Here is a 12,179-nt window from a genome sequence, read left to right on the forward strand (position 1 = left end):
TATCTTTGTTATTAATATTTTTTGAAGGAAAATGCTTGTGAGCATTTTCTGTTGTGCGTTTCGTTTTCATGTCATTTACATTACGTTGCAGACTTTTTATGTCTATTTATACGATTTATCCGGGATTATGAATCTCCGAGGCATATCATAGTGACTATGTACTTTAGCCATAAATCCACAGATGCAATTGGCAATATCTGATATAAATGTGTTATTTTTCCATACAGCCCCAAAAAACTTGTAGCTCAAAACATAATTACAACCAGTCAAATTTTAAAATAATTTATTTTAAACTACTACTCTTTGCAAGCGTTTTCATTTAAGTACAGTACAAACCCAAAAATCCTTATGACAAATTTCTCCTTGGAGGCATAACGCAGTCTGATCTAGCCAATATCCTTACCGATTTCAGATACCTAATAAAGGGCGCTTCTTCTACTAGCTGTCCGGCGCTTACAGTCTAATACATGTCTAGAAAGCTCTATATAAACGTTGCCATCTTGCTCCTGTTTTTTATTATTAATTTAATAATATAATAATAACAGATTCTAAAACAGACATCGTTTTAAATAGATCTTAGTACCTTGCAAATAATTTTGAATTCCCATAGGATATTGAGGCTTTTATTTATCGATATGGGCCGCAGGTGAGCATGAGTATGGTTTACGCTACCCTGGGGCGTGTTTCGACATAGCAATAATGCCTTAAAAACCATGAGTATAAATAATGTTAACATATATTTTGATCTCTAACATTGAAAGTTAGATATACTTTATCTTATACTTACACGATAATGCCAAGTGGCAACCTAGAAGCTTGTTAAACAGGTTCTGATTAAAAAAGACAATAGATTATGGAGTTGAGTACCTACGCTTTGCCCTTTCGTCTTACTAGATTGAATATTTTGGGTCCTTGTATCTCGAATGCCATGACTGAACATTTTAATCTAGGATCACCAGATACTCATATTCCTTTGTAAAACCAGAATATAATTTAAAAATGTAAGGGGTCCTTAATACTTTATCTGTTATCCTTACTATTATATACATTACTTTGTGGTCAGAATTGGACGTGAAGTTTTTAAATGTACTAGTTATATACTTAAAAATTTTCTCAGTAATTAAAGCGAAAAACGGTAAAAGATAATCTATAAGTTAAGTTTTTCTATTGAGCTATATATAGCTTAGCTCTATAAATTAGCTTCGGGTTAATGTTAATTTATATTTAATATACTATGTATATGTATGTCATGTCATTGAATTTAATTTGAAATGTTTGACAGAATGATTTAATTTCGGTGTGAGCTTTATTCGTGAGCAAATTTGAAGACTTAAACGTATTATATCTTGATTATTTTAGAATTATATTTACCATTGCTTTTGGAGTATACTATCAAAACCGAAAACTATAATATTAAATCATGTTTTTTTATACTTGAACATTTTAAAACATTATATTTCGATAACGCAGCGTTTTCTCTACAAAATGACGAACAAAAGGTAAAAATAGGTCTCTGTGTAATCTGGTATGAATGAAGACGGGAACAAAGAACACTGAAGTACATTACAATCACTTCCTACAATCACTGATCTACTTATTTCTAATACCATAACAGATTGAAAATGGAATTCAATTTTCATAAATAGTGCGTTATATACGAACTCCTTTCAATGATTATTGAATGAAAAAAAAAACAAAATGTCTTCGAAATTCGAATTCAAAATAGGAGACCCGGAAAGGACCCAAAGGACCGAGCAAGGCTCTTTATGTAAATTCGTAGACTACAAAAGGTGGAGTAATGGCGAAGTGAGATTGCGACTTTCACGGTTCAGGGCGAATCGAAAGAAATTAGAATGAAAAATAGACTTTAATAACTGCTGTATGAATGCAGAAAAGGCTTGTACAGCATTGAATGGGTTGATTAAGTGTCTTTGACCAGCTTCATAAAAATATGTTTTATAAATTTTGAGAAATCTCAAAACTCAAATTGTTCGTTTGATTTTAAAGTGTATGTTATTTTTAGGTTATAATTAGTAACTATTAAAAATTTGAATAATCAACTGAGGATTTTGAATACTTATTATAACCATAAATTTGTATATACATATATGTATATAAATGATTGTGTTTCAATATTGATAAACAGTAAAAATATGCTTTGACTTTTATGTGTTACATATATCATATATGTAGCTAATTCGTCACGGCAAAACATCAGTAAAATTAAATTTAAGTCAATTTTAAATTTTGGTTCTACCATATTTTAAAATGAAGTTATAATAAAATGCAAAATTATTTCAAGAAAGAAATTTCTCAAGACTAAGTTGTAGAGAAACTTTAAGAATCCTGAACGAAGGAAAATTATATTATGATTCTTCATTCTAAATACGTATTTACCAAGGTAATATTGGTAAACTCTATAGTAGTACATGAATAGAATACAAACAATAAAGAAATGAGTCGAGAGGAAAGTGTGCGTCAAGAGTAAGGTGCTAAACCACGTAGACAGCTGACTTTGTAATGCCAGCGATGCCCAGGTGGCAAGAATTGAGTTTATCATCCTTATTGAACTTGTAGAAGCCGCGACCGCGAACCTCGTCACGTAAACGCGGGTTACCAATTTTGGCCAGAATAGAGTGTGGACAATTGAATTTGCTGTCAAGATTAGGGGCTCTGGCAAGAGGCTAATTGATAGAGCATTTGATAACGTTCCTATCCTACTGGATTAATTTAATTTTCACCTCTGTGCTCCAGAACAAGAAGAATAAGGAAATCGATGATTCGCGTGACGTCACTGTGTTGCGTACGTCTTATAGCTGCAGCCTGAACTGTTGATTGAAGGTGATTTGTAGCTCTTCGTGTATGATGTCCTGTATATTTTTGGCAAAGAGACGAGCAGTTTGAATCCTTCCTGGATTTACGACGATGGCAAGCAAAGGCGTAGTAGCCAGCCTCATAATTATTGCCACCTCTTTTATCTTTGCTTTGCATACACGGCTGGAGATGCATAATGTGCCATAGCATCTTTAGCGTTGGCTACAAGGTACGAATCCCTTCGCGGACACTTTGGTCAAAAGTCCTTGCATCTGTTTATCGAAAAGCCTTGTATCCTCACAGCAGTGACCCCAATTAAGTGTCAAGTATCACTTGTCAAGCGTCAAAATGCAAAATATACTTTAACTCCTAAATTGAGATTGTTTATGTAACAATTTTAATAAAGCGAAGGTGAAAAACAGTTTCAATAACTTTCTACTCAGATGTTTGTAAGTCTGATATATTAGACTGACGAAATAATATTACATATACATATTTGCTGCTTGGTTAAGACAAATACGTACAGGTAATATTTATATAACACGTACTACTTTTGTAATGTAAACTATTAAAGTATGTTTGATTGAAGTTCTGAATTGTGTTGTAATTGATTTGATTATATTGCGACCATTATTTTTTTAAAGAACTCGATTTTATATTCGCCCGGTAACAAATCTACGCTCCTTGTACATCATATGCGTAAGTATCCAGCTACGAGGAGTTTAAAATTTTGAACACAACTATAATAGAAATCCATCAGAAATAGCTAGTCAATACTCCCCCGAGATTATTGCGAATAAATTCTCAAAAGATTTTGTATCTTCAAACACAATAGATCGAGATAAACAACAGAAAGGATATTAGAATTGAAGCGAGGATAGATGACAGGTGAAAAGAATCCATTATTACGATTCCACAGATGAAAGATTCTCTTTATTTCATATCCACGGGGTATATTGCCGAAAATAATGCAACTCCTACGGGAAAACGAGTGACGATTTGGAACAAAACATTCGTTTAATCGCGTAAGTATTATGCTGTATTATTTCTTAAGATGTATCCTGTAAGTTTAGTAGATATTTGCGGAGTTATTTGTCATCACATTCGCCTGTTTTTACTATTTAAATACTCTCATATATATATATCACAAAAAAGAGCCTGTAGACCGACAGTTGTATTTCTATATTATAGCGCAATATTGTTTGATTATTACTTAGAATTGTTATGAATCAAGAATAACGTCAAACGAAAGTAATGTATTGCTTGTGATCGGTACGGTCATAGTAACCACTAGTTCTAAAAAGGCTTCATATTTATAATTTACATATTTAACGTAAACATGTTAATATTGAGTTTCCATGTAGATTTATTTATATAAATATTTGGAGTTTTAATAATAAATAGTTCTTATTTTTGAGTTTACCGTCTCGTTTCCAAACTTTAAACTCTGCGGATGTTAGAAGCGTACTACTTATTAACTTTTACGACCTCAATAAAAAATACAATTGCAATCCTAGCAACATAGAATACGATTTTAATATTCCCAGTTCACACCTCCAACGATATTACGAAGGCAAGTACTCGCTTTGTACCGTTGTCCAATTTGACTCAACTTGATCTGTCTGAAGTTTATTACTATCTCACTTGAACACCGCTTACAAAGTAATATCGTTCGATGTCAGGAATTATATTAAGTTTACTATAGTTTAAATCTATATGTATAGTAATTGTCACCGCTTAGCGGTATAGTAGTCGTGCAGTATAAAGTAGGTCGTGCAGTCTAAGAATTATATTAATTGTATTCAACTTTCAATGTTTTTCTGTGTTTCCGTTTTCGTGTGAATACCGATTCTGCAATTTTGTTTGTGCACAGGTACTTTATGAATGCAGTGTAAAAAATTTGAATTCAACATTTTTGTAGCGCGCGATCTGAAAGTTACGAGAACAGCGGCAACTACGGATATTGAAAGGAATATATCAAAGTTACATAGATCGGCTTCGCTATGTTATGTCCGGAACATAACACACTAATGTGTGTGATACCACTTGCCGTGGACACAAACATTGCCAAATAGCTCGCAAGTGAGTAGCTGTCTTTTAAGTATTGGTGCACTCTTTAGCTAACTTTATTGGAATTTTAAATATTAATTATTATACCTAAGAACAATTTACATTTTTAGTTCCAGGACGCTATTTAATTAAATAATTAATTTGTTCTTAGGTATTAAGATTAGTATTTAAAACTTCGATAATCTTTTAAATATATGAAAGTGAAAATCGACGTGAAAGAAGATTACAGCCCAATACCCGCATTAAAACGTAACGTTTCACTGTACTCACCTTGTTAATGAGAAATCTGTTATTTTGTAATAAAAATACTCAAACATATGCAACGTTGAACCATTCTTGATAAATGATTCTTGTTCTATTCTTGTTTCTATAGAAAAATTAAAAAAAATGAAAAATCCAATAGTCACCTAATAGAAATGACGGAAGTGAATTTGTTTTCTGGACATTCTAATAATGTTACGGTATGAAATATAGTTTGTGAAATATTCTCGTACATACAAATTTCAATAAATCATTTAGTTTAGAATAAATTTTATTTTTTTAAAACTAATTAAGGTATATTTACGCCCATGTCGGATACTTTGGAAACATATCATATATGACCACTTTTCTATAACAGGGGCAAACGGACAGGAGGCTCAACTGATGTTAAGATATACCACCACGCCCATGTGCCTATAAAAACTCACACTTCTAAACATCGCAAGTCCGTTGCCAGCCTTTAAAGAGTTGCTGAAAGTAAAAGGTGTAATTGGAAAAGCTTTTGAAGAACCCTAAGTCAAATCGGTTAGGAAATACTTCAGTGAGAGCTGAATACACAAATTTGTGGTGCAAGCAGTGGAACAATAAAAAATAAATATAAATAAATAAAAAATATATAATTTTATCCACTCTTGCATATAGCCATTCACCAACGATAATAAAGTATTGTTATATGAAGCATCATTTGAGAACTCAAAATGCATGTGGGTGGGTGTTTGTTATTAGTTACAACGTTAGTTTGGAGTTTTTCATTTGGTAAGAATTATTTAAAACTTCTTTAATAAAAATTATTTGCATAATATTTATTTCTTTCTTCTTTAATATTTTATAAAATAATGTAAATGTAGTTTATTTTGCTGGGTTTAAGTTCATATGTAAAAGATTCACGGAGTTGTTTACTGTAGTGTTTTCTTCATTTATAATATATATCAGAATCATAGCTTAAATCGTTCTAATTTCTGTTTTAGTGTTTGCTGATGGTGCATCAGGAACCCGAAAAAAGCGACATTTGTTTCCACTGATGGGCTTTCTTCAAGGTTATAAAATGGGTCAAAATTTTGCTTTACAATTACCGCCTCTAGTCCTGTCACCAGTAGTTGTCCTTCCAGTCAACCAACAGCAAACTGTCCACATTCAGGGAAATCCTAACGAAAACTTCAATGAAAATGGCTCGTTTCAAATTATTACTCCAGAAAAACTCATCCAACACTGCAACTCAACAGATAATTCAAAAGATAAAAGTTATAATAACGTAACTATTAAAAATAATGTGGAATTATTTAACAATGACGCAAAAGAAGAGGATACATTTAGACAGAATATTGTTAATGATACTGTAACTGAACCAAATGTGGGAAAAGATAGTGATAATATGACTACAACGGAAGCCACAACTATTTCAGAAGGGGAAACTACTAATGTTACAAATACGACAAAACCGAATGGACCGTATCCAAATGCAATTTATAAAAATGATATGATAGCTTCATTATCAATTACTGAACCTCCTATTAATAGTATATTTATGATTCCTTCCACAGACAATAATTGGCAAAACTTTAGTTCTAATTTGCTCACCACAGAATTACAAGTTGAGAGCAGAGCGGGTGAAGTTTGGACTAACAATATAAATTACTCTAAACGCGATTTTACTAGAGACACTTATTACTACTATAATGATAGGAAACCAAGTACTGATTCTTATTACAGACGCCCAGTTAATCACCTAAATCAAGAAAGATGGAGTACTACCTACTTCGGAGATAATAAACCGACCTCCGAATTTCGACCTCTTGCTGGGTTGTATTACGACGGATTTCTTCATAAATCCCCCGCTAAGAAAACAGGATTTGTTCCATATGGGAATACATTTTATTATTAAATTTTTAAGAGAATTTCAACTATTTATCAGTATTTGACAGCAAGTTTTTAGAAACATACTTGAACTTGAAATGTGTTATGAAACATTTCTTTATTTATAACTGATTTAATAAAGGTCCGTACAACACGATAGTACTATGAACACACGGAAGGTAATATTTTAAGTCGTGAATTTGAAAATCAAAATTTTTAAGACAGACTAAATAGTATTTTAAAAAGTACTACGGGATTTATGTTAACCTTGAGTAGTTAACAAATAACAAATTATTCAAATAAATGTATTCTTCTATTTTCTAATATCAGTACCAATTTATATTTCTAAATATAACAGACGAAATATAACAAAGCTAGTTGCAAAGAGGAAATATTTCCTTGCTAAATTAAACTACAGAATGCATTTTCCACAGTCAAAGATATATAGCATTCGCGATAATACATTAATACAGCATGTCTTAGCATCATTCGCAATTGGGTAATAAATCGAAACAATAGCAGTAACTGTAACCGATATAACTTTACAGGCTCTTGAATCGCAATTGTCAGGGCATATCGTAAAAGGAACGTCAGCTTTTGTGCTTCGAGCTGTGACAATGTATCGTTAGCAAATGAGGAGTTTTATTACATGTGTTTATGTACGTATTACTGTTGTTGCTTTAGTATATCTGAAATATTTATTTAGATTTAACTTATAATCATTGCATCTGACAAAATCTTCTTACTGTTTACTAGTTCAAATTTCGAATTATAAAACTGTTTGGAGATTCTTGTCACCTTTCACATTCAGCTCTATAATTTTTGTTTCAAAAATATAATGCGTGTCCTTTAATAGCTCGAGTAACATAGTAAATTATAAGTTTAACGATGTATATCTTCAAATTTAAATTAGTTATATCCTACTTAGTTGGGCTTATAATCTATGACCATTAAGATGATGATTAAGATGTATGGGATTGGAATTTCCAAAATAAAGTTCGTAAATGCTAATCAATTGAATAAACCCATCTATTCCCCAGACGTCTACATTGGTCATAAAAATAAACTGCAGTACCCATATGTTATTATAGAAATAAACTTTGTAAAGTATGTTTAGAGCAAGTAACAAATAAAAGGACGCTGACTTCTTAAACATTTATTATTCACCTGACAGAGTCACTCGCGTTGGAAGTTCTCGTAAAATGCTCAACGGAAACCACTAGATTTTCGTTTAAAGTATTTTTGCGAACAGTCGGTTGATTTTAAACCCCTTGGTTTGAAGTTGGAAAGTTTTTAATTGTTTATTGGTAGACTAAACTAAACTTAAAATTCTATTTATTTCTAAATAATGGAAGACATAGGTTGGCGTTTGACTAATAAGTAAATACTGTCTTTTGGTAATAAAAAAATTTCGTAAAAATATTAGCTAGTTAACTAAAATACAAAGTACTATTCCTAATTATTTTAATATTAATTAAAAAGTAAAGCTTTTGAATATGACAGCTGATTCAAGTCATTTGACACCTGTCGGTAATCATTCAGATTCCTGATATGGAGGTAAACATCTATAAAAATAAACGTAATGTTTAGGTAAGAAAGCTTTAGGTATATGCAAAAGTCTCTACCAGGCACTTCCACAAAATAAGCCTCGCACATAAATATAATCATTTACTCTACCATAAATAAATGGTATAAAAAAACATATTCTAAGTTCAGGTTAATCTATCAGTTGTAATTAAACGTCAACCCTAAGGTAAATGACCTCAACTAGTTACTTGAAACTAATGAAAACCGAATTAATCTCCAGCCAATCAATATTCCTCGGCGGTACCTGTCGCCAACGGAACCCCTCAAACAAATAGTTGGACAGAATAAGATATCAGGGGATACAAGTTTTACGCATTGACCCCTTTTTAAAGGTTAATGCGTCTACCACAACGTCACCTGAATACTAATATTATGTTTACGGCCTCTCCTGGGGTTTATTACTACATGTGGTTCGTCCCAGGCTGGAAACAAAGTGCTTTTTGATTTGCGACTTTCAGTTTCACATCGCAAACGTTAAGATAATCTTCATCCAATACATTGTAAACAAAGAAAGTTTGTGGGTCTCGAGGGTGGCTTGGAACAGGGATTAGTCATCAAGAACATTTATCTTTAATGGGACTTGATGTAATTTTGACATGATATATCTATGTGATTGAGAACGAATATTTTTATTAATATAATTTGTATTAATATAATATTTTGCTTAAAATTGGATACATTCGTAAAGGGTATCATAACGATATATTGTAGGTCACAAAGAAAGCAATGTGACCTTTTATATTTTTCAATCAACATAGATACGTTTCGTGAAATGTTAATATATATTTTAGGAACATTAAATAAATGTAATTGCTAATACTAATATTGAACTAATTCGTAAATGTTGTAAAAAAAAAATTCAAAACGTATATCTTACTACTACTAGCGACCCTCTTCGCACGGATGGACATTTATTTTTCAAAATATTTTGGTTTTTATAAATATATTGGCATATACAACAATGTTTTTGTTGAAATCAGTATTTTATTAGTAGCAACCACAGTTTACGTGTTACTGTAGTATATATACCAAGATTACATATAAGCCATATTAATATAAACTATATTCACGCATTAACTAAAAGTACCCCAAATTAGTGTAAATGCGAACTGATTTAACTGTATCACATCTGTTAGTAAAATGTAGGACATAAAATGAAATTGTTGTGAATATGAAAGAATGCTTTGTAAATTACCGAATAATTTAATGAAAATGACTGTGTACAAACAATTTAATTTCTCAAGGCTAATATTTAGTTTTATTTTATTTTCTTTTCTATAATTATAATTTTTCTAATAACTGTAACACTGAATAACATTGTATAACTTATAGTTCATATTAAGGTCAGAAATGTAATTGTATCTGTTTTGTTTAGTTTTCTGTGAATATTGTTTATATTTATGTCATCATCGAAGAACTTGATGTTTCAACAAATCCCTCCTTAGTATAAATGTATGAACGAGCTCTTGTGACTAAATCTTTTGCGTAATGAAATCTAAGCTCTGAAATGCGGCAGAGGGATTATCGAGTAGAAATGTCGTGCTCACACCCTCGATGTTCTAACGAATGATTTATTTTTGGGGGAATGCAACATATATGGGATACCATATTGATACTGGAAATGCGAAAATGGATTATACTCGGTAAATTATATTAAATAAATAAATTCTACGTGTTATATGATTATGTCATAATAGTTTTCTCTAAATTTGTGTTAAAATTTATTTTCTAAATCCTTAGAATGTATTTGTTATAAAATACTACAAATATTTAACTACAAACTAGTTGCATTTAACTGGTAAGAAAGAGACCAGAAGAATTATTATAAAAGCACTATTAAAATTGAAGTACAAATGACCGTAGAAAATACAAACTACATTTGTTTGTTCCTTTATGCCTCACTTTATATTAAAGCAAAACTAATTGATTAATGGCGGTATTAGCCTACGGTTTACCATGCTGTGGACTTTATGTCAATGTGCGTATGTAACACTTGCACGTAAGGTGATGGAAGACTAGCATGCTTTAGACCCAAAAACACAGCAGGGCGATCACTTACTTGCTTTACTAACAGATACAAATACCTAAGACCCAGACTTAAGAGGTTGTAGGTTGTATGTATATTATTAATGGGTTTGTGAGTTTGTAACACACCTATTCTTTCAAATCTTGTAATCCCCGAATACAGTATGGGGAAGACACATCTGCGTCATTGTGTCACCAAGTAATACTCGTAGCCCTGATACATAACTTTGAAATACATCAACTCAATATGGTGGGGATTGAAATTATAGTTATGTGGCAAGTTCAAAGACATCCCCGCGCACGTAAATAATACTTTGTAAAACATGTAGATGCGAAAATAAAACCCATAATGTAATCAACGAGCGTGAAGGGTTACACTGATCTGGGCTTACATGTGATATTATTAGTTTGAATATGAAAGGACGAGGGGAAATATTTATCTAAACTCTTACACTCACTCATCCCTATTGATTTTTTTACATACTATCTTCGCCTATTTAAGGATCCCTTATAATTGTATAGAAAGTTCGCCGACTCTGAGTAGTATATAAAAGTAAGTATAGCAAAACCGCAATATTGTTCTTTTAGTTCTATTCTATGAAGTGTCAAAACGTTTTTGTTTACATTCATATATGAAATTAAAATTCTTAAGGAGTATTTCTAGCAAGGACATCTTCAATCAACAAACTATTGACATTGATTGGAAAATTACGATAAATTAAACATAAAAAAGTAACTCAAACTTTTCGTTTAAAACACTACCGATGTTACAATTATGTTGCCAAGGTTACATTACACGGTAATTGACACGGTACTATCGCTTGTTTACAATTCATAGTTTGTACATACGTGATTTTATTATGTGAAATAAATCGAGGTGAAATATTGATAAGATAATTATATCGTTTATTAAAACTTAAACAACAATCAAATATACAGTATTTACAATTTTCTTAACCTATATAGTAACAATAAAAATAATTAAAAACAAATTTAAAAGATTTGGTCCGTAGCTGTATTGCGATTCTTATTCGTTCCAGGAAAGCACCAGCTCGATCACCAGTACTATCTACCAGGCGCCAACTTAAATATAATAGAGCAGGAATCTTAATAATCTATATAAAGTAAGTGCAAAGGAGTATTTGAATGGAAAATGATTTTGAAAAGTTCATCGGAAAGTCCCAATCTATCACTTAGAGACAATAGCATAAGATATTCATCAACTTGCTAAATTTCTACTTCGCTTTCAATATAACCTGATAGAAGACTGTTTGGGCGCAGCGTTATTAAGAGAACAAAGTTTAGTTTCAAAAGGCATGAGTTTTACACATTATTTAATTATTAGTTATCATTATATAAGTGACTAGCGCTCATTGCCGGCTTCATACGGCTAAATTTGATTAAAGATATATAAAACATATATTTTCTTGCCTTTTCTTATGTAACAGGAGAAAAACGGGCAGAAGGCTCACCTGATGTTAAGTGTTACCACCGCACATGGACACTCACATTGTCAGAAGGCTCGCAAGTGCGTTGCCAGCCTTTTAAGAATTGGTCGTACTTTTCTT

At 31.6% G+C, this 12,179-nt stretch overlaps 1 protein-coding gene across 1 annotated transcript; it reads left to right on the plus strand.

Moving 5' to 3' along the window:
- Positions 1-5,843: 5,843 nt before the first annotated feature.
- Positions 5,844-7,839, plus strand: LOC123709504. The gene is made up of 2 exons (XM_045660894.1): positions 5,844-5,901; positions 6,114-7,839. Exons 1-2 carry the CDS (start codon positions 5,844-5,846, stop codon positions 7,025-7,027), a joined length of 972 nt encoding a protein of 323 aa, XP_045516850.1. The 3' UTR covers positions 7,028-7,839.
- Positions 7,840-12,179: the final 4,340 nt, after the last annotated feature.

This window comes from Pieris brassicae, chromosome 5 (genome assembly GCF_905147105.1).
Source record: "Pieris brassicae chromosome 5, ilPieBrab1.1, whole genome shotgun sequence".
In the NCBI taxonomy this organism is placed as follows: domain Eukaryota; kingdom Metazoa; phylum Arthropoda; class Insecta; order Lepidoptera; family Pieridae; genus Pieris; species Pieris brassicae.